Source organism: Populus trichocarpa, chromosome 17 (genome assembly GCF_000002775.5).
Source record: "Populus trichocarpa isolate Nisqually-1 chromosome 17, P.trichocarpa_v4.1, whole genome shotgun sequence".
Classification (NCBI taxonomy): Eukaryota; Viridiplantae; Streptophyta; class Magnoliopsida; order Malpighiales; family Salicaceae; genus Populus; species Populus trichocarpa.
Window position 1 is genome coordinate 14,026,535 of NC_037301.2, and position 22,900 is coordinate 14,049,434.

At 34.7% G+C, this 22,900-nt stretch overlaps 4 protein-coding genes across 5 annotated transcripts; 2 read left to right on the forward strand and 2 right to left on the reverse strand.

Moving 5' to 3' along the window:
* The first annotated feature begins 1,061 nt into the window (after positions 1-1,061).
* On the forward strand, positions 1,062-5,613 carry LOC7461280 (sucrose synthase 5). The gene is made up of 14 exons (XM_024588693.2): positions 1,062-1,447; positions 1,848-2,002; positions 2,087-2,279; positions 2,360-2,478; positions 2,552-2,768; positions 2,857-2,952; positions 3,033-3,206; positions 3,307-3,590; positions 3,731-3,955; positions 4,044-4,610; positions 4,696-4,834; positions 4,955-5,034; positions 5,157-5,186; positions 5,267-5,613. The coding sequence occupies exons 1-14, from the start codon at positions 1,223-1,225 to the stop codon at positions 5,280-5,282; spliced, it is 2,520 nt and encodes an 839-aa protein (XP_024444461.1). The 5' UTR covers positions 1,062-1,222; the 3' UTR covers positions 5,283-5,613.
* Positions 5,614-6,763: 1,150 nt separating this feature from the next.
* Positions 6,764-10,708, forward strand: LOC18106551 (ALA-interacting subunit 3). The gene is made up of 8 exons (XM_006372419.3): positions 6,764-6,984; positions 7,474-7,532; positions 7,640-7,714; positions 7,820-7,936; positions 8,062-8,132; positions 9,489-9,789; positions 9,957-10,246; positions 10,371-10,708. The coding sequence occupies exons 1-8, from the start codon at positions 6,897-6,899 to the stop codon at positions 10,429-10,431; spliced, it is 1,062 nt and encodes a 353-aa protein (XP_006372481.1). The 5' UTR covers positions 6,764-6,896; the 3' UTR covers positions 10,432-10,708.
* A 178-nt stretch (positions 10,709-10,886) lies between these two features.
* On the reverse strand, positions 10,887-15,497 carry LOC18106550 (uncharacterized). The gene is made up of 12 exons (XM_006372418.2): positions 15,400-15,497; positions 15,061-15,244; positions 13,408-13,510; positions 13,254-13,267; positions 12,706-12,924; positions 12,430-12,501; positions 12,241-12,330; positions 11,886-11,924; positions 11,706-11,810; positions 11,434-11,599; positions 11,219-11,328; positions 10,887-11,131 (listed from the first exon to the last, which is right to left on the reverse strand). Exons 1-12 carry the CDS (start codon positions 15,489-15,491, stop codon positions 11,048-11,050), a joined length of 1,278 nt encoding a protein of 425 aa, XP_006372480.2. The 5' UTR covers positions 15,492-15,497; the 3' UTR covers positions 10,887-11,047.
* Positions 15,498-17,727: 2,230 nt separating this feature from the next.
* Positions 17,728-21,917, reverse strand: LOC18106549 (NAC domain-containing protein 86). 2 transcript variants are annotated; one of them, XM_006372417.3, is made up of 7 exons: positions 21,780-21,917; positions 21,315-21,609; positions 19,970-20,247; positions 19,522-19,851; positions 18,874-19,335; positions 18,702-18,780; positions 17,728-18,593 (listed from the first exon to the last, which is right to left on the reverse strand). In XM_006372417.3, exons 2-7 carry the CDS (start codon positions 21,466-21,468, stop codon positions 17,866-17,868), a joined length of 2,031 nt encoding a protein of 676 aa, XP_006372479.3. In that variant the 5' UTR covers positions 21,469-21,609; positions 21,780-21,917; the 3' UTR covers positions 17,728-17,865. The 2 variants fall into 2 exon arrangements, with proteins under 2 accessions (XP_006372479.3, XP_052304266.1); XM_052448306.1 differs by having other exon boundaries at positions 21,786-21,859.
* Positions 21,918-22,900: the final 983 nt, after the last annotated feature.

Genomic DNA, 22,900 nt, shown 5'->3' on the forward strand with positions numbered 1-22,900 from the left:
GTATCTTCCAAAAATATATTTCCATGTTTTCCAAAAATAATAATCTATATGGATTGGTTATTCCAGCACCCATAAGTCAGCAACCAGAGGGAGTTTTCCAGGAGGAATTGGACTGGAAGAAAGAGGAACAATACTATAAGGAAGAAGAGAAGATAGGTCCAGAAACAAGAGGCATTCTATGCGGCAGAAACACCATATCTTTTTCAATTCATTTTTATTTTTTACCCTTCCATGTTTCTCACAGCCCAGTCATTTTGATCTAGCTCTTTTAATGGTGACAATGCTTCATCCATAATCCATAATCAAAATTCATATGTTTATCTCTCCTTTTTTTTTTTTTTTAAGAATTAATATACTTTTCTTATCAAATAACAAAAGCAGAAGAAAAAGGGAAAAACCAATATGCTTGCTAAAACCAAACCTTTTCATTTTATTTTATTTTTCTCTCAGTTACCACTTACCATTGCTTTTGCTTAATTTATAGCAAAATCCCCACCAAAAAAAAAAAAAAAACAGACCAAACCCCATTGTTTTCCAACATTATGTCCCAATAAATTATCACATGTTAATTGCAATTGGCAAATGATAAGACTTGTGTCTGATGCATCCATTATTCCTTGTTCTAATTCTTTATATACTCTTCTTCTAAAATGATAAAAAATTGTTTTATTATCATTCTAAATTATATATTTTTACATGTTTTTTTTTTTCATCCAAGATATTAACCAAGTATAAACTAAAAACTTTAATTGACCTGTAATCTTTTAAATATTAAAATTAAAAACAAAAACAAAGAAAGACCTTGGCTACCTTTCCTTCCTTCCTTCTCTCGTCTTTCTTTTTCTATGAATTCTTCCCTGTTCCTATCTTAGGAACTCGAAAAGAAAAGAATATTGAGGATTGCTTTGATTAGTCTCTTTTATAACCAAGAATCTCTATGTAACTCTTAAAATTCCCTTCTTTCCCTTCTCTTTTTCTTTACTAAGAATGTTCCTTTTCCTCTTCTATCACCTATCGTCCATCGACCTATTCCCTTTTAAAAAAAAAAGAGTAAGTCTCAAAGCCAATCATTTGATTACAACCGAAGCAAACCCATTTTCATGCACCTACCATTGCTCTATAAATTGGTTGTCTTAAAGAGGAGTTGATCAAAAAGCCTTTCGTGATCATTTTCTTTCCTTCAAAACTTCGTGTTGCTACAAAAAATAAGTGTTGTTACAAAATGGCAACCTTGAAGAGGTCAGACTCCATAGCTGACAACATGCCAGAAGCCTTGAAACAAAGCAGGTATCACATGAAGAAATGTTTTGCCAAGTACATTGAGAAGGGAAGGAGAACAATGAAGCTTCAACAATTACTTGATGAGATGGAGAATGTTATTGATGATCAGGTTGAAAGAACTAGGGTCTTGGAAGGTTTACTAGGGGACATTTGGTTTTCCATTCAGGTTTGTATTCTCTGGTTCTTTCTTCTTGGTAAGAGACAACTTCATCCTTCAACTTTCATGGGTTTCATTTTTTACCCTTGAAATTAAGAAATTAGTGCAATGTTATTCTTATGTAGAGTTTGTTTATTGTTTAGAAATAAAAAAAGAAGATAGAGACAACGAAGACATGTTTCCATGTTCTTCTTGTTTTGAAATGATAAAAATTTACTTCAAAACTATTTCAAAAACAAATTTATTTTATGTTTCTGTATCCATCCTCCTATATTGTGTCAACTTATGTGTAGCTTGTAGCTCATTGGTACTCTTGTAAAATAAAAGTGAGGGCTCGAGTTTGAGTCTCATCTCTATACAGCAGCTTCATAAATTTTATTTTCTAAGAGAAATCACATGTAATTTGCAGGAAGCAGTTGTTAATCCACCATATGTAGCTTTTTCCATTAGACCAAGCCCCGGATTTTGGGAATATGTGAAGGTGAACTCTGCTAATCTTTCAGTAGAGGGCATCACTGTTACAGACTACTTAAAATTCAAAGAAATGATATATGATGAGAACTGGTATGCTATGCACTCTTCTGTCTAGTCAGTATCACACCGGGTTTACCTTGTTGATTTCTACTAAAAAACCTGTTGTCATTGCAGGGCGAAGGATGCTAATGCTTTGGAAGTCGATTTCGGTGCATTTGATTTCTCTGTGCCTCACTTGACCTTAAGTTCTTCCATTGGAAATGGGCTTGGTTTTGTTTCAAAGTTTGTAACTTCAAAGCTAAGCGGCCGCCTGGAGAATGCTCAGCCTCTGGTGGATTACTTGCTATCTCTGAATCGTCAAGGAGAAGTACGAAAGAAACAATTTCATTTTCTATTCAGGATTGCAATGCATGAATATTTGATTTTCTAATGCCTCTGAATTTGCAGAAACTTATGATAAATGAGACCCTTGGCACCGTCGGAAAGCTGCAGATGGCATTGATAGTTGCTGAAGTCTACCTCTCAGGACTTGCCAAGGACACCCCATATCAGAATTTTGAGATAAGGTGAATATTTTTGCCATCAGACACTGAAATTTCACAATGTAGACCCTGGAAATTGATGTTCTTCGTTTCACAGCTTCAAAGAATGGGGCTTCGAGAAGGGGTGGGGTGATACTGCAGAAAGAGTGAAGGAGACAATGAGATGTCTCTCAGAAGTACTTCAAGCACCGGATCCAATGAACATGGAGAAATTTCTTAGCAGGCTACCAACAGTATTTAATGTTGTCATTTTCTCTCCTCATGGTTACTTTGGTCAAGCAGATGTCCTCGGTTTGCCAGATACAGGCGGACAGGTATGAATTTCAATTCCCTAATGCAGTAAAACAAGTCTACTGGTACTTGATATTCTTGATCACAAACCTGTGCAACTACTCTAAACAGGTGGTCTACATTCTAGATCAAGTGAAAGCCTTGGAAGAGGAATTGCTTCTTAGGATTAAGCAACAAGGCCTAAATGTGAAACCTCAAATTGTTGTGGTAAGTTCACCAGCCCTCAAGGAGTGACTAATCCAATCAGGGTTGCAGGAGTCTGTCTAATCATGTCCTTGCCTAAACAGGCCACGCGACTCATTCCTGATGCTCGGGGAACAACGTGCAACCTGGAATTCGAAGCAATTGATGGCACCAAGTATTCAAACATCCTCAGGGTGCCATTTAGGGTAGAAAATAGGGTCCTCCGCCAGTGGGTTTCACGTTTCGATGTCTATCCCTATATCGAGAAGTTTACCCAGGCATATTTTGAACCATCTGATGATTCATTTTAAATCTTTCTTCATTCATGTTCTGGGGGTTCCTGTTATTACTGAATGTACTTGTCTGTTTTTATATCAGGAAGTTACGACCAAGATCTTAGACCTCATGGAAGGAAAGCCAGATCTCATCATCGGAAACTACACTGATGGGAATTTTGCAGCAACTCTCATGGCTGGTAAACTTGGGATAACTCAGGCAACTATTGCACATGCTTTGGAGAAGACAAAGTACGAAAATTCTGATGTCAAATGGAAGGAATTAGAATCCAAGTATCACTTCCCATGCCAGTTTATGGCTGATATAGTTGCAATGAATGCGACAGATTTCATCATAGCAAGTACATATCAAGAGATTGCAGGAAGGTTAGAAAATTGTCCACACTTCTCTGAATGATTCTGTATTAAACCATAGTTTGTCAAGTGATTCCAAATTTCTTCCGCTAAATATCAGAGCAAAACTATCCTATAAAAATGTATTGAGACCCTATGTTACATTATTGCAGCAAAGATAGAACTGGACAGTATGAGAGCCATGCTGCATTCACATTGCCAGGGCTCTGTAGAGTTGTTTCCGGTGTCAATGTCTTTGATCCAAAGTTTAACATTGCTGCACCCGGGGCTGACCAATCTGTCTATTTCCCACACACAGAGAAACAGAGTCGATTCACGCAGTTTAATCCTGACATTGAAGAATTGTTGTATAGCAAAGTGGTCAATGACGAACACATGTAAGTACTCAGAAATCATTTACTTTAGATTGTCATTGAGAGCAATTAAAACTACCCAGCATCTTATATGAACTTATTTAAATAACAGCGGATATCTAGAGGACAAGAAGAAGCCTATTATCTTCTCAATGGCAAGGCTCGATACGGTGAAGAACCTTACTGGACTAACCGAGTGGTACGGGAAGAACAAGAGACTCAGAGGTTTAGTTAATCTTGTTATAGTTGGTGGATTCTTTGATCCAAACAAATCTAAAGACAGAGAAGAAATGGCTGAAATAAAGAAGATGCATGAATTGATAGAGAAGTACCAACTCAAGGGTCAGATCAGATGGATAGCAGCTCAGACCGATAGGAAGCGCAATGGAGAACTGTACCGTTGTATCGCTGATACAAAGGGAGCTTTCGTGCAGCCTGCTCTCTATGAAGCATTTGGACTCACCGTCATCGAGGCTATGAACTGCGGATTGCCCACCTTCGCAACCAATCAAGGAGGCCCGTCTGAAATCATCGTCGATGGGATCTCAGGATTTCATATTGATCCAAAAAATGGAGATGAGTCGAGCAACATTATCGCTGATTTCTTTGAGAAGTGCAAGGTGGATCCCGGACACTGGAATAAGTATTCATTGGAGGGGTTGAAACGGATAAATGAATGGTAACTACCCTTGTCGCAGACAACATCCTCGTGTTCTTGCGCGCTCATGTTTACTAACCGAAACCTCATTCACTTTGTTTTGTAGCTATACATGGAAGATCTATGCAAACAAATTGTTAAACATGGGTAACGTGTATAGTTTCTGGAGGCAGCTCAACAAGGAGCAGAAACTAGCAAAGCAGAGATACATCCAGTTGTTCTTTAATCTTAAATTCAGGGAACTGGTATGCGCTCTCTACTTACATGCCACCATGGAGAGCACTCTCTAGTCTCTGCTTACAGCTTTACAATCAGTAATAATAACTATTGAAAATTTTCACTTGTTCCTCACGTGAAACTTCCAGGTACAGAGCGTGCCTATCCCAACTGAAGAAGCTCAAACACCAGTCTCAGAGCCAACAGCCAGAACACAGTCCAGCGCAAGGTAGGGAAGTTGATTCTCTGCAAGTACAATTATTTTCTGATTAGTTTTTTTATTATACAAAATAAGTTTTTCACTTTTCTAACATTTTATGCAAGCTAACTTGCATATTTTGACTCATGCAGCATGAAACGAACTCAGTCGCGATGGCAGAAGTATGAACTACAAACCCGAATAGCTAATTTCTTTGGATCCTGCAATAAAGGAACTCATATCATCTTTGTCCTACTTTCAGGTTTTTCGGAGCTTAAGCTGTAATAAGGAAGCATGGATCAGCATAGCAGGCATCCTGTGCCACCTGATATTGTTGTTAACTGTTATGTTTTTCCGTTCTGTTTGATCCTCTACTTTCACAATTCAACTTCAGTCTATCACTGAAAATAAAATAAATAAATGGGAATGTGTGCAACTAATAAATTCAGTGTGAGATAGTTTTCAATTGATTAATAATAGTGCTTTAACAGAAACAAGAAGTTTACCTACTCGTCGAAAGCTATACCTACGGATATACATTCAAATGATAAAGTATGTCCACGTTCATCAATGTCAGGGGAAATAAAAGATCGCTGCAAGATTGACCAAGTCAGTGTCAAGAAATTCAATGGCCCTTCATAAAGGATAATCAGAGTCCACCATGTGCAAGTCCCCTGTCTAATATTTCCATTTCATCCTTGAGCATGCTTGTGCAACAAGCTTACAGGCTGTGTTTTGCCCCCTTTTCTCTCTTCATTTAGGAGAGGTGTAGAGAACCAAGTTTAACAATAACATCTTACAGAAGTTTTCCACCATCTTGAAAAAACAAGATAGCTTACTTCCAGGCTAGCTAAATCTATAAACACTTACTGTTTCGGGATCCATTCTCATGGGACAACAATGGTGAATCCATTGATTTTGACAGACTGTTTAGCCATGTTGAGCTAAAAGCACCATCAGTTGTCATTGTGGAGCTTTCAGAGCCAAATTCACTAATCAAATGAGAACATAATCTTAATTCCTGCAACAAGGAAACAGGAAACAGAAAAGGGTTTGCATTAAAAAAAAAAAGAAGACTAATTCTGAATGTTATCAGATTCAGGAGAACTGTAATTACAATCACCAAATACCTTGCAAGCATTGATTGGAAATGCTCTCAGCTTCATGGAAGCTTTGGGACCAAATGATAGCAGAGGTCTTTTCACAAGCTGCAAATAGTTGATTTTTAAAAATATTTTTTGTTTGAAAATATATTAAAATAAAATTTTTAATTTTTTTTATTTTAGAAATTAATGTATTAAAATTATTAAAAAAATCACTAAAAAAAATCAATAACGCATGTGAATTCAAAATTAGATTCAAACCAGTATTTGGTGGAGTTGGGCATCAATATTTTCAACAGAATTCCATGAATTGTAATACATCTGATGGGCTTGGTCTTGGTCTTGGTCTTGGGCTTGGGCTTGGGCTCATGATTGGATCTAAGTCTGAATATTCTGTCAATTGGCCCACATCAACAAAAATCCAAAAGTCATCCAACCGTGGTTCTACTCAAGTACTCATGTCACCTAACTCTTTTCTTTTGGTGAAAAAAGAGGATTATTCCTTTTCTTTTTCTTTCTTTTTTACCTTTTGAGGATGGATTTTTTTTTTTCTATTTTGTTTTTTTTTTCACCAATAAAAAGCAAAGAGACAACTAAAATAACCTTAAAAAATAGCTAAAAATTAAAATAATTAATCATAAAATATTGGGGGAGAAATAGAAAGAAAAAGAAAAAAAAATCAAGATGTCCTTTTGCTGTCACTTTGTCAAAAATATCAATCAATATATTAACTGATATTTTATTTTTACGTTGAGGCTTTGTTTGGTGAGATTAAAAAAACACAAAACCATGATAGGGGAAGCCACAAGCTCTAGCGGTGGAGGCAAGGATGATTCTCCTGCTGCTGTTTCTGCCAAAAAGAACAAGAAACCCAACTGTATGTAAAACCCATCTTTCTTTTCTTTTTTATAATTTGATGTGTTCCAATTTATGATTTTTGTGGTTTCTCTATTGACTTGGTTTGAATTATCACTACCATTTATGTAAATCTTGTTGGTGTTTGGGAAAGTCTGAATCTTTTTTATTTTCTTGAAATGGGTTTTTGTTTGTTTATGTAAAGGTGATTGCTTTAGGGAGGTTATGATTGTGTTTTTGATGGCAAATCTGGGAAATAGTTTTTTTTTTTGGTAAATAACAAATGGTTTTTGTTAAAATTTTCGTCCTTTACATATATAATTACCTGCATTGCCTTTTTAATCTGGTAAATTTGATGTTTTCACCTGTTGAAATGCTGGTGTTTTAATTTTAATCTGGGGTGCTGGATTTTGAATATCAAATTATGGGCTGAATTGTGTTGTTTTATTCAATGAGTTTTATGAGTGGAGAATTTTCTGAGCATATGTTTGTTTGGCCTTGGTGGATGCAGATTCTAGATTCACACAGCAAGAGCTTCCTGCTTGTAAACCTATTTTAACGCCGGGATGGGTATGGTTTAGAATATTTCACGACTGATTTCTGTTTGACTTCTGCTTCAGTGTAGTACTGTTCTTTGTTTTTTTAATTACTTGGACTGTTATTTTTAATGTTTTCAGGTCATTACATCATTCATTGTTGTTGGAGTTGTGTTTATCCCTATAGGCCTTGCTTCCTTGTATGCATCAGAACATGTAAGTCTATTTTAATCTTGTTTGACTATGTTGCTAATTGCCTTGTTTTGTAGATGGCTCTAACTTGAAGCTCTTTTTTTTTACTTCCCATCTGGCATCATGTAGGTGGTGGAAATTGTGGAGCGATATGACAAAGATTGTATTCCCCCTGATTATAGAAATAACAGCCTACATTATATCCAAACCAGCGAAATTAACAAGACTTGTACAATGACCATTAATGTTAGTCCAATTTCCTTACTTGATGTGCTTAAAGAAATTTGGCTTCTTTCTTTTATTTGTGTCTGTCTTCTTTTAATCTAAGCTGCATTGTTTTTCAAAGATGCCTTGACTGAAGATTATTTCAGGTTCCAAAGCACATGAAAAGTCCTGTTTTCATCTATTACGAGCTTGATAACTTTTACCAGAACCACCGTCGGTGAGTAGAAGAAATATTTACTGCTGTGTGGTTTTTGTGTATCCTTATAAGGTGTGAGGTATATGTTTGGCAATAACTTTTCTTATTCAATTAAGGGATTATATTTTTAAATGTTATTTTCCTCTTTTTTCTTAGCAAATTGTCATTCTCAGAAAATATGATGTTACAACTGCTAATTGCATATATGTTGAATTAATTTTTTGTCTGATTTGGACCTTTAAGACCTTCAAATGTGGTACATGCTTTTAACACCTTTAGAAAATTGACTTCATTGTGATCATAAATATGTATCTATATAGACTATTGTCATTCGTGATATCACCAAGGCTTTTCATTGAAGAGCAGCTACCTGTTGTGGTCTTTAATTTTCTCCATTTGGCATGTTCTATTAACATTTGGTGCTGCTATCTAGGTTTGAGTTATGAAAAGAACAAAAAATACAAAACCGTTAAAAGTGCGGATTGTCACGTCGGATGATGAAACTGGGAGTTTGTAAGAGAAAAAGTGTTCCATTGATTGCTCAACTTAGAAAAGATAATAAAAGTACAAAAGCATAACTAAGGTTGCTAACCAAATGCTTTTTCCATTTTTCGTCTGTTTCTAGGCTGGCACATGGAATGCACAAAGAATTCCCCTGCAAATCACACTTGTGCTGTTTATGGATTTTGAAATTTGAATTTAGCTCAGTAGTTGATATGGTCTGCCAGTAATACAGACCACTCTTTGATTATAATTTTTTCTGCTTGATCCTTCATTCGCTATTCTCTATAAAAGGTAGATCTCAGTCCTCAATTTGGTGCTAGAAATTTGCTATATGGCAAATCACCACAGAAAATTTCTTTTAGACAAATCCCAGAACCCAGAATTTGTATTCGTCAGAATGGCAAGGAAAGTAGAAAAATCATCAAGGTAAAAGTTGGAGTTGCAATTAAACTATGTTTATATGGGTTGCATTTGAAGTGATGTTGTACTTGTACATAAGTAGACCATTTTACGATAAAAAAGTAGTTGTACCATTATAATGGTTGCTTCTTTTCATTTGAGAGTCTGGATTGTTCTGTTGATCTATGCCCATAGTCCCATTTCCATATTTGGTAATATGCAATTCGTAGGAGTTTGAATTAAAGTTTCACTTGGAAATTTTGAAACATATTGGGTTTTCCGACTTTGCTATGATATGAATTTTTTTCCTGAAGAAAATTTTCAGGTTACTGATATTTTTGCATTAATTGTGGAAACCTCCTCACAGTTGAATTTGCTTTTCACATGTAATTAATGTACTGCTTAGGAATCTTCTTGTGCCAGGGTTCTTTTGACATGCTTCTGCAATTTGAAATGTGAAAATTTTGCTGACAGATATGTAAAAAGTCGAAGTGATAAACAGTTACGAAGCAAGGCCAGTGAAGGTGTCACAGAAACCTGCAAACCGGAAGCTGTCACATCAAATGGGCAACCAATTGTTCCTTGTGGCCTTGTTGCATGGAGTTTGTTCAATGATACATACAGGTTTTCGGTAAAAAAAGAGGTTTTAGATGTCAGCAAAAAGAATATTGCTTGGAAAAGTGACCAGGAGCATAAATTTGGTTCCGATGTCTATCCTAAAAATTTCCAGAGTGGAAGCTTGATTGGAGGTGGAAAACTTGATTCAAGCATACCTGTAAGTATCTCCCTCTTCTTCCTGCATGTTCGAGTCTTTTCGTATAGTTTGTCAATTAAATTATACTTGGTTTTCCTCTTCTTCTTCTTTTTTTTTTCATTCCATAAGTAATTCTTTTCCTTCTCCCCTTTCTAAATCGATCTAGTTGCTGGTTTTTCTTGAAACAGTTGAGTGAACAAGTAGATCTTATTGTATGGATGCGTACTGCAGCGCTGCCAAACTTCAGAAAACTTTATGGAAAGATAGAGAAGGACCTTCAAGCTAACACTACAATTACGGTTACCATTGAGAATAATTATAACACTTACAGTTTTGGAGGCAAAAAGAAGCTGGTTCTTTCAACCACGAGTTGGATAGGTGGAAAAAATAGTTTCCTGGGCAGAGCTTATATCGCTATTGGAGGCTTGTGCTTGTTCTTGGCAGTATGCTTTGTATTTGTATATGTGTTCAAGCCAAGGTGAGAATGGTTCAAAAATCCTATTAATTGCTCGATTTTTTCTGTGCCAACAACAGTAAATATTTCTAGCTTTGATGGAAATATTCATCGTGAGTGTTTGAGATGGTTTATGTGCTTTATGCAGGCCCCTTGGTGATCCATCCTACTTATCTTGGAACAGGAATCCATCAGGACAAATGAATTAAAACCTTAAACCATGTTCTGTCCATTCACAAGTTCATTGAAACACTTCCTTGCCATTCTCCTGCACCGGTTTCATTTCCCGCGCCTCAAATTAACAGTTCCATGCAGGAATCTAGAACCTCGTTTTCTGATAAATGCAACAACATAACGCTGTTAAATTATTATATGTTAGGCTGATTTTCGTTGTTGCATTTTGTCCTTTTGCTTGGTCTTTTGACATTGAGATGAGACACTGGTTTGATAAATCCATTTTATATAGTAGATTAAGAGGTTGTTTAAGAGGGGGTAGTAGTTGCTTTTTATTCTAAGATATATTAAGATAATATTTTTTTATTTTTTAAAAATTATTTTTAAAATCAGTACATTAAAATAATTTAAAAGCATAAAAAATATATTAATTTAAAGTAAAAATAAAAATAATTTTTTTTTTTAAAAAAAAGCAGTGCCAAACACTGTCTAAGCTCTTTCCCACACCTTTCTTCTGCTTTCATAATAATCATCAAGTTAAATAACATTATTTGCTGAGCTATAAAAAGATTATCAGTAGCATTTAATGCTTGATACAAATATTGTAAAAGAGTGAATCAATGTCTTGCGTGCTGTTGTGGGCATTAGGCATCAGCAAGAAAGTATCGTGGGCTCCAAGGGAGTGGAGATATCTCTTTCACACATATTGGCATCAATGCTTACAACCCCTTCTCCCTGCATGTAGAGAGTAAAATTGTTGATACAGAATTATAAAACTCTTGTGCAGCTTTTGTATGTTTCTTAGTGAAAGAAGTATATTACCTTTGCAATGTTCCTAAAGTATGTTGTTGAATAATTTCCATCAGGGAACAAAACTTCAATGAGATCTGCCAAAACCAATTGAGGTTGGGACACTGCTCCATCATTCCAGTCTTCATATTGATAATTCATCAAGGTGGGCAACAGATGGCTCAGATGGGGCAGTCAAAACACTTATACTGTACAGGAAGAAGTAAAAACGTAGCACTAAATCTTACCAAGAGTGGTCAAGTTTTGGACTCTTTTATCGTATCTCCACAAGCTTTGATTTGCTATAAAAGCAAAACAAGAATTGTCATCAACACCTATGTTTTGAAGGAAACTTGACTGATTGTAGCCGGCAGGGTCAGGAGTATACGTTTCATCAATCACTACATCCACAGTCTACAAGAAAATGAATTTGGAAAACTTGTTAGAGACAAATTAGAAAGACTTGATAATTACTAGAAACCAGCAGAAAATATAATTTTTAGCAAGAAGAAGAACTTACACAGAGAATTGCATGTAATTCTTCAGAGTCATCAGGATTTGAGGTGTTGTAAGTGATCTTATTGATAGAGTTGTCAATATTTTCTCCACCTGCATCCTCCACATACTGTTTTCAAGTTTAATACATCTCATCCACATTAAAGAGCATGAAATGGTGAATTATTTTTGTGTTCTCTGTTACCTTCAACTTGCATGTTTCCTTTGTAAAAGACCATATGCCCTGAAAAGCAAGAGAAAACAATTTCATTAGGGTTAAGTCATTCATAACCAAAAAAACCTTGAAATAGTGTTTGATTATTTCTTCGAAAAAATAGAGATAAAGGGCGTGTCTTCTTGTACCTTCTTGTGTTTTGAAATGACAAAAAATTACTCTAAAATTGATCAAGAAAGATTCATGTTTTCATCTCTCAAATCAAATACGTTTTTGTTCCTTTTTATCCTGTCTTTTATATATAAAACAATTACCAAACACAACCTCCACAATTGACTCAAAAATACAAAAAGAAATGCATGTTCAGGTCTTGTGCTATACTAACACTATCATACTGCATCCAAGCTACAATGGGTTTAAAGGAACCATTTTTGCTCGCTGCAACCTTAGTCAGGCACAGGTAATTCTCTTTTATCTGCAGAGGGAAAATAAATTTTACTCATCAAATCAAATATAAAAGAAGCAATAATACTTTTCTCCCATCAATAAAATAATGGTGGTCTGCCATACTCACTGCATCATATACTTTGTTGGCTCTTGTCTCAAGGTTTACAAAAACTCCCAAGAACTTTATCCACTCTGCTCTCTGCCGTGTATAGTACAAGTATTAGATCAGCAGTTTCGAATCAAGCTTTGCCTTGATAAGTATTTAATACGGAAAAAATTTCCGCAGTGATTGAATTTGAGAATTCTAATGTGTGAGTCTTTGGTTCAAAATTTGGAATGGCTTGAATGAAATTTACATGTATAAATAAAACATTTCTCAGAAGAGGCATTATGCATTTATTACCTGGAGAGGGTAATCCTCTACTAAAGGAACAAAGTTGGCAAAATTGCATGCTTGTGGTTGGTCTGTTACACTGATAAAATGAGCACCAAATTCTGAGAATTGTTGAGGCTCACTCCTGTTCATCATCTCTATTTCTCCTGTTTCATACAACTTTAATGCACATTCAGAAGCCATGGAATCTGATGTAATGCCCTTCATACTCCCTAGTAAGCCTAGCAGCTGTTGAAAGATAAAAAAAAAAAAAAAATAGCAAAATAAAAAACACAAAATTATTGCCAATTTTCCGCTAGATTTTTGGTCGGACACTCAATAAAACAGTGTTTAATTATTATTTCAACAAAAAAAAAAAAAAAAAAAAAAAATAATGAAGACAGAGATACATTTATTTTATATCTTTATCTCTATCCCTTCAATCAAACACACGTTTATATCTCTTCTGTCATGGACACCGACGAAACACAACTTGAAATATATATTCATCTCTTGTGATGGAACTCCTAATCAGGATCATAAGATAATTACAACTTACAGAAGCCAATGATCCTCACCTCCAAGAAGGACACTGTAAACCAGGAAAAAGGAAGTGGCATGAGAAGAGAAATGAGCTGAATATATAGCATAAAAAATGAAAAAAATATACCAAGTATATTTCTTCACTTTTCTTGCTGTTCTAGTTTTGCTTTAATATATAACAGAATGTACCTGGAAAGGAGTAGGTATCAGCTGAATAATTTGACAAAGGGATGACAAATGATTCGATCCTTGAGGTGCAATATTTTGTTCTTGTTGCCATCCTTGAATTATTCTGTTAATTGCAATTGAAAGTAAGAGATTAGGGATTTGCATGAAACCATATAATCATCTACTATATTTTTTTTTATTATAGACTAAAATATTCTTGTTTTTATTTTTTGATCGATAACAAGCTAAACGCTTAATAAAATCAAATGACATGTCATTGTTTACGTGTAGAATTTAGAAGGTGTTTCGCAGTATGATTAAAATATCATTTGCTTAAAATTTAATTTTTTTTAGTGTTTTTGAATTGTTTTAATATATTGATATTAAAAATAATTTTTTAAACGTTATTTTAATGTATTTCTGAACTAAAAACACTTTAAAACTCAATTTCTATCACACTTTCAAACAAACTTTTATTATTAAAATGATTGTGTTTAATTAATATTATAAGACAAGAATATATATATATATATATATAGTCTTCAAGACATCTATAAAATGAATTTTTTTTTTCTTAAAACAAAAAGGGTATGGAACGTGTCCTAATTATGTTATTTGTCTTCATTTTTTCTATACTAAAATAATAATCAAATGCTATCTATATATTACAAAAAATGATTAAATGTGCCCTTTTCACTTGGAAAAAAAGGGTGGAGGAGCCATGTGACTCCAAAATAAGAACATAAATATAGTTTTACTATAATTAAATTTTTAGGGCACATATTTTATTTTATTTTTTTGCATGTTTTATTTCAGTGAGGCCTAGGTGGTCTTGTCCTTTTGGAGGGTTAGTTGCAGCAGCCTTTTAGTGGACCTGAAGAAAAAAAAAAGGCTTAATTTGAACCTAACTAGCTAATCTAGGGTTATATCTTATTAATTAGGTCCACACTAAAGTCCCTGTTTGGTATTCATACTAGCTAAATTAATTAATTAAATTAACTACTAACCAATATTTTATTTTCCAATAACCAATCTGAAAGTACTATTTGATTAGGGTTTAATTAACCTACCTATGAATCACTCACCAGAAATGGGATAACTAGCTCATAATACTTGCTCTAAGAATTAGGTTTGCTATTACCCCATTAATTAAACATCCTTTTGAATGTTTATAAACAGATTACCTGTGCTAATTCATAAATTAAGTATATTAATCTAATTTTTTTTAAAAAAATCATGTTATTTTGTGGAAAAAAAAAAGAATTTCTCTTAAAAATCAATAATTTTTTGGGATTGACCCGGACAAGTTGAACAACCATGAACATGATCATGAATATTCATATAACATTTTATTTTTCAAATGGATAAATCAATACTTACCAAGACATAACATTGCAATATCAAGAATATACCCCTTAAATTATCTAAGTTATACACAAGAATTTATGCCTTCCTGTAAATTTACAAGTTCTTAATCTTTCTTTCCCCTGCATATCCTACCTTACATAATTTGAAAAACTCAAAAAACATTTTACCAATATTTTAATCCTAAGAAGAACTTGTGGCAAGAGCTGCTTCAGCAATATATCTTACCAACAAAAGCAGTTTGGAATTTTACGTAGTTACTAATGGAGGAACAAAAAACATATGATTAGACGTTAATTATATATTTACCTGAATGAGAAGGTAGCTCTTGCCATCAACAACATTCTTGATGACTTTGAAGGTCTGTCCATAATATATATGGAAGTTCACAGCATCCTCTGTCTTTGATATGTTCCTTACACTGACTGTGGAGCTTGCTGCATTTGCACCTTGAAGATATCCACAAAGGAACAACGCAGAGATAATTTGGACCCTGAAAGAAGAAGAAGAAGACGAAGAAGAAGAAGACATGATGTGATTGATCAGTGAAGAAGAAACAAAACCCTGTTTCTATCTACAACAGTTGAGCTCTAGCTCGTAGTATATTAGCTTTTAGAAAAATAATGTATTGTGGGCTATGTACCAGACCTAGGTGTCTGTGCCTGTGAGAGAGAGAAGTTTTGCAGCTTTTGGAATGGCACGGGGCTAATGGTTGTGGGGGAGACAGTAGAGTTGAACATAGGAGGTGAATTATTGGCTTGTGTGGTTGAGTGGATTTGCTACTTGCTAGCAGTGAATTATTCTTAATTTAGTCCTTGGTTTTTGAATGAAGTTATAACTTAGTCCTTCATGTTTGAAAACCTATAAGCCAGTTCCTCCACTCTTGTTGACAGCCATCTTTTTTAAAACATGTGTTGAGTTGCTTTTTCTATAACTGTCACTATGTTGGTTTTTTCTCAAATAATCTAAATTTACAAATGGTAGATATATTTTTTTTCATGTAATTATTATCTCGGTTTCTGATCCAGTTAAAAACTTGGATCGCAAGTCAACTTAGATTTTAATTTTAAAAAACACTTGAAATTAATGATGAAGTTTCAAGATTTTTTTCTAAGAAAAAAAGCTAAAATAATATGATTTTAATATAATAAATTGATTTGGCATGAAACCTAGCTTTAATCAAGCTCTAAATCATCGAATTATTGGGTTGACTAATCAGGTCGAGCCAAATTTTATAACTGTGTACGGGGTTAATAAAAAACCAAAATAAGTTTAACAAGAGGACAATAGAAAGGAGTGAAGGGACCAGATTATATATTTTCAAACATGAAGGACTGAGTTATAGTAATGTTTAAAGCCTAGGGACTAAAGAATAGATTATTCTTTATTAATTAGATACAAACAGTCGGTCACCCCGTGAACCCATTTCGCCTTATTTGGCTATTTGTCATCTTGTTTTCAAGCCTTCTGCTTTGTAACTTGTGGGCTCTTTCTATCTTGACATGATCCGTTCCCTTCCCATGTGCTGTCCACCACCACTTGCAACTCCGATCCCAAAAGAAAAAGGAAAAACACCATTTACAGTTCACCGACTTAACACTCAAATTCAAAGCTTGTTGGGGTCTCTCATGGCATGTAAGATTGAATAATTGATGCTGAAATGAGCTAAGGTCACCATAGCTAGCTATGGTGCCATAAATGGGAAGGATCAAATAGATTAATTATAGTCGAAGGCCTCCAGCCCCGCATACAGGAATGTGACACTACTACTTGCTTTCTTAGTTTTTTCTATTCAAGACTCGGGTATAGATTGGTCGAGTAAATCTATTAAATATTGATAAGTTAATCCTGTTGTTTCGGACAAAAAAGTTAAGAAGCTGAAACAACTTTGTATTTTGATAATATTTTTAAATAATCATTGAAATTAACTCGGTTAAATCTCATTCAAGTTTGATCAGATTAATCTTTTAAATATCTGAAAATCATCAGATCAATTTGTCGAGTTGGACCAAGTATAATAATAAGAAAAAACAGATGGCTATGGATATTAGTGTGCTATCAATACTTTAACATTTTTATGGTTCAATCCAACTGTATGCTCACAGGTTACATTTCTTTTCTTTATGTATGTGTATAATTTTAAAAAAAGAAAGCAAAATTCAGGGGAGGTGGAACTACCATGATCTCTCTTAAAAAAGGGTGATATTGTTAGAATATTATCTGGCTCCATACACAGTTCGCTCCCACTCATTCACAAGCATGAACCTCTCCTTTTTTTTTTTTTTTCTCTCTGACTTCTTGTGTCTTGTCAAGATGACTGTCATGTGCTTCATACACGGGACAGGTTGATTTATTGGTTTTGAATGCTCCATCGATGTGATCATCAAGGGCAGTATAGAAGTGTTTCATTTATGTATCTTGATTTTCCATTGCACTGATCCAGCGACAAAGTTCTCATTTTCTTGAACAAATTAAACAATGAGATGAGTCTCTTTTTTTTCCTGTCAATTGTAGAAACAGTCTCTGCAGATTTAACATTTTTTTACTTTTAATTTCTTTTGTCCTTAATATTTGATAGTCCTAAAGATTCCAGTCGCATAAGACAGTGAAATGAGTGCATCCAAATTTCATATTACAGGCCAAATTTGACATAAAGAGGAATATTGCAGAAGTATAAGCTAAGAATTAGCTGTAACATTGTTAGCTGGTGCTTACAGTTTCAAGACAGAAAAAATAGAAACAATAAAGAAAAAGAATAGATGTCCTTTTATATCTCATGTTTTGAAAGTTTGAAAATATAGAGATTCATTAATTCTTGAAAGACAAATTTATATACGTTTTTGGAGCATTAACCAAAAGTAACTATAGAGATGACATACATAAGATCAAACTTGACAGAAAAGATTAGAAATTTTCCATTAATCTAAATTCAGTTACAATTGTTCAATCACTAGCTGCTATAAGTTTAAGTATAGATTACAGAATACAAAGGTATATGTGTATATATTTATGTATTATATAGAATACATTAGACTCCAACACTAGAGAAGGCAAAATTTAATGCCTTACCCAAATCAACAACTGTTAGATGGTAAAATAAGATCAGGAATCAAGTCAAGGGGCCATGGAATGGTTTACCAATATGGTACAAAGAGCAAAAGAAATGGTTAGAAATAGCCCTAGCTTCTTCAGAAACACACCAAATTTACTCTCTCCACCACCTCTTATGGTAACCAGCAAATCTTTTTCCTTCTTATTGTCATCCCACTTGAGTAGTTTTCCTGCAGGCTTCATCATTGGCTTGATATTTTTGCTAGGGCAACAACCTTCATCTCCTACACGTCCACTTCCCATGAAGCCATCCATTAATTTCCCATTTTCCACATTTTCTCCTAGGTAGGAACAATGCATCAAGATAATGACAATCAAACAAACAACATTTCTAGCTAAGTTCCTCCAAGGATATTGAACTGATGATTTGCTTCCAACGAAGTATTCCTTTGCAGTACTGATTGTTGTTTCTTTGCCATAACTTTTTGTACTGTCTGCTTTCTCTATGGAGAAGTTACTGGTCACCACTGCTGGATTCAGGTAGATCTTAACAGTCTGTGAAGGGACTAATTGGTGGAAAAATGTCTCAGTTGCTTGGCGAGTTGAAACGAAAAGTCCATGATTAACTTTGATATCCTCCACAACCTCAAAGCTCGGTACTGAACTAGTCAAATCATCCACATTACACTCATCTATGAAGTTATCATCATTAGGCTCATCATTGATGAATCCAAGTGAAAAATCCTCACTGTCATTGAATCCCATGCAGTCATCAACATGTACATTTTCTCCTGCAAGTAAAGAAAGTTATCATAAAAATAAAAGATCAGTAAAATGAAAGGGACAAAAACTAAAAATTAAGTAGAGCAATGATTGGATTAAGGGCATGGGAAAATTACCTCGGACTTCATGCTCTTCCCTACTTCTGAAACTTGAAATGTTTTCTATTGGCACAATCTTGGTTTCCTCCATAAAACTCTGTCCAAGATGGAGAGAAGGACTGAGTCATATTTCTTTAGCTAGGAGTGAAAATGCTAAGCTAATTTTATGCAAAGATAAAAAATTACATACCTTCTCCAGGTCATTGTTTGACATTCCAACCCATCTCAAGTTTTCTACCATCCTCTCTGTCTTGAAAGTTTCATCTAGGTTACTAATCTCTATAGACCTGCTGCTTGTATTGGGGTCAATCCAATATTTTTCTGCACATCTAATGGAGTTCATCATCATGTCACTCAACATATTATGTTGAACATTCTTCCCATCCATGAAAGTGAAATCATGATCGGTAGTGGCGTAGTTTCCACCCCATGTGTCTTGGAAACTAGACTGATTTATCAATTCTTGGGATGCATGAGCTACTGAACGAATTTCTTGCAAAATATCAGTCTGATGGGTGCTTGTGCTTTCTGGCATGAAAGGTCGTTGCATCACTTTTATGTCGGCAAGTCCAACTTGAGGGAAATCCTCTACTTCCAATGGAGGCAATGTGAATCTATGTTGCAAACTTGCACATTCTAGTGCCATATTAACCTTCCAAAACCAATGAAATGCACGTAAGCACAGCAAGATAAGAGAGAAAATTTTGATTTCTTTTAAACTACTCTAAAGGGAAAAAAGATTAAATCTTTGCAGCACATCTTAACATTTTTTCACCATGGTCCATCTGCCAATTTTGCTAGTTTATGTCTATGAAAATCACACTGAATAATTTCTTACCTTTGATGGTGGGTAAGGAATTGTTGAATGACTTGGAAATTGTGAAGGTGACATGCCAAATCCATCCATGGATGGTGCCCATTTTCCATTCCTTGATTCACTGATGTCAAGAGGGGATCCAATGGCACGATAGCTGGTTGAACAAGTATCTAAATTTTTATGCATAGGATAATTTGAGCTCTCAAATTCTTCGGATCTTCCATGATCAGAATATAGCTCAACGCTAGAAGAATGTTCACAAGGCATTCTGTATGAAGTAGACACATAATGCTCTCCAATCTTTGGGATGGTTGTCGTCTTTTTCGACACACGACAAAGCGCATATGCATCCTGCATAAGTTATAATAGGAGAAGTTCACCAATCAAATCATATTCCGATTTTCATTCCATTTAAATATAAATAAATAAATAAAAATGAAGAGAAGGGTGATGAGGAGATGAGGTGCACCTGCAAGCCAGAATTAGTTTCGCATTCGCGTTCGTCCAGGCGATATTCGTGCATAACCCAACCTGTTCGAGCTCCATGGGGGGCTCTACCTCTGTAGTAAACTAGGGTTTTCTTCATGCCTACAGCACGCATTTGGGAGTTCACTTTTCTATCCTTGCCTGTGGCCTTCCAGTACCCAGCTTTAGTAGCTCGATTAGTCCTTGATCCATTCGGATACTTGCGGTCTCGAGGACTAAAGAAGTACCACTCTAGATCTTTGCTAGGTAACAATGATTTTCCTACGATTTGTTTCAATACTCAAGTTAAATTCATCACATTTAGATGGAAATTATGTCAAGTGAACAATAATTACCGAAGGATTAAGCATGTTGAATATACTATTTAAACATGTTCTACTTACACACATGTTAAAACACATTTTCTTTTTATTGATATAAGCATCTAGATGGGATAATGGTAGAAAACTAGGAAATATTCCTTTAAAGTAATGCAAACAAAGCATTACATGCTTGGAAACTTAGAAATATCTCTTGCCAATGCATTATGTTCCTTTCTTCAAGAGCTTTTTGACTTGGAAATCTTTTGGTAAATTAAAAGCTTCCTGTTCACAATAGGAACCCTAAAGATGGAGGGACCATATGGCTTATAGTCCCAAGTACACTTCCTTTTCCTACTAAAAATATATATTTGTTTCGTGTATATTTTATGTTAATAAAATACTTTTACCAATAAAGCATGATCAATGGATTTGTAAACATACAAAAAGAAGAAGAAGAATCCCTAAAGAGTGTTTGAACTCATTCCCTGTCTCTTCCTTTGGAAAAGGTATTTGGGCTAGCTTCTTGCACTCACTATCTTTTCCTTGCATGAAAAAATCAGTATGGTTTGATGGATGAAAGATCAATAACCTTGATTCTCATACTATCCAAATTACTGGGTTTTTTTTTTCGACATGGAATTAGGTAAGTTCAAGAAAGCCTGAAAATTAAACTAGGATGTTTTCATAATGGTCTGCCCTAGTAGCAATCAAAGACAATAAAGAGTTACAACAGTACTCATATATATGTGCCAAGGTTACCATACAAAGAAAGAGATTAAAAAAAAAACTACTGTTTATATATTTTCTTTTCTGTCAATATTCTTTACCCTTCTGTTCACTCAATCTTTATTTGGTTCATGTAATTAATGGATCATTCTTTGAAACTCTCAAATTCATGAAGAAGCAACCTAGCTAATGAGGGAGCTAGGGTTTTTTTTTGTATGTGTGTGTTTTTGAGGACTCAAATTATATAGAAGTGTGATGCAAGAAAACGAGTGATGAGATGGAGAGGGGAGGATATAATACCTGGTAAATCCCATGGCTCACACTTGTAGAGATCAACTTCAGGGATGATCTCTAATTCAATCTTATGTCCATTGATCTTTCTTTTGAGGTAGTAAGCAACAAGTTCTTCGTCGGTAGGGTGGAAACGAAAACCGGGAGGCAAAACAGGAGCCATCTCTCTTTGATTTCCTTTAAAACTTCTTCTGACCTTGATTAAGAAATATCTATATGGATGTGAAAAATACTACTAGTCTCCTTCTCAAAAAATGAGACCAGCCCTTGTTGGAAATATAATCAACAACTGTACAGCAAGTCTCTGCACGCAATCAAATGTAAGACACAGAGTTAGTCTTGATATCTACTCTTAAGTAAACAATTGAACATGCAGTGGAAGAAAAATCGAGGATCGTTAATTTAGATGTCATGATCATGTACTCTAAAGTATTGTGCATGATCAAGACACACATGGAGGGAGGGAGATGTGACCTTAACTAGGCAGAAGAAGACCTAAAGGCAAGCAAGGCTAGCTATCTAGCTAGAGAGCTAAGATCACCACAAGCTGGAGGGAGAGCGAAAATGAGGGAGCTGGATGGGGTTTTGATATAAGAACAAAAAGAGGAGAAGAAAAAGCAAAAGGAGGTGCTGTTTTGTCACACCAAACCCTTTTCAATTGTTTTTTCCTATCAAATGATTCTTGTTATCTTTCAATTCAAGCTAATTCTACTCTCTCAATCTCTCCAATTATCCCATGCTTCGTCCCTGTCCTTTCTTGGAATCTCAACTCCACATGACAGTATACCTATAGTTTGATGCATTGCCACCCTTTTCATGTTGGATTAAGTATCTACTGTTATACCTTAACGAAAAACTGTCCCAATCGAATTTCGGCTACATTTCGTAACCGAAAATGTTGTCTGGTTTCACATGCTTATTTCCTTGTTAGGTCCTCGTAAAATGCCATGCTGCATTACCTCTTTAAACTAGTTCATGATCCAATGTGCTTCGTAAATTGTTAGAATCAATTCTTGTCGCTGAAAAGTTGTGTTAAAGTTTGTGATGTAATCGATCTCCCTTGTGAAAAGGGACATGCATGGTGGGGTTTCTCCTCGTTCTGTCTTTCTCCATTCAGATTGTTGTACAAGAAATCCACAACACAATTAAAGGAAGGTGATATTACTCTTTCAATGGAGATTTAAGACACTGATCTTGACGAGGTGGATTCATATATAAGTAGACATGCAACTTGTTCATCCACATTCCCTTTTCGGACCAACTCTCTGTAAGGAAGGAAGAGTATTAATTAATTTGTGGCAAACTTACTAGCCGAAACAAATCACTACATTTACCTGTAATTAAATCGATTGGTATTTATTTTTAAAAGACTAGCAACCAAACGAATGCTCTAGCAAATAAATTAGGCTATTATTAATTTATAGAGTGGATTTTGATTAATATCTCAAGATATAGAAGACGAAATAATAATAAAAAAGAAGACACTATAATTTTTATTTTAAAGTTATTCGATAAACATTTATTTTTATATTTTTGTTTTTATTTCTTCAACCAAACATGTTTTTTATTTTTACTGTATCTTTTTTATTTTAAAA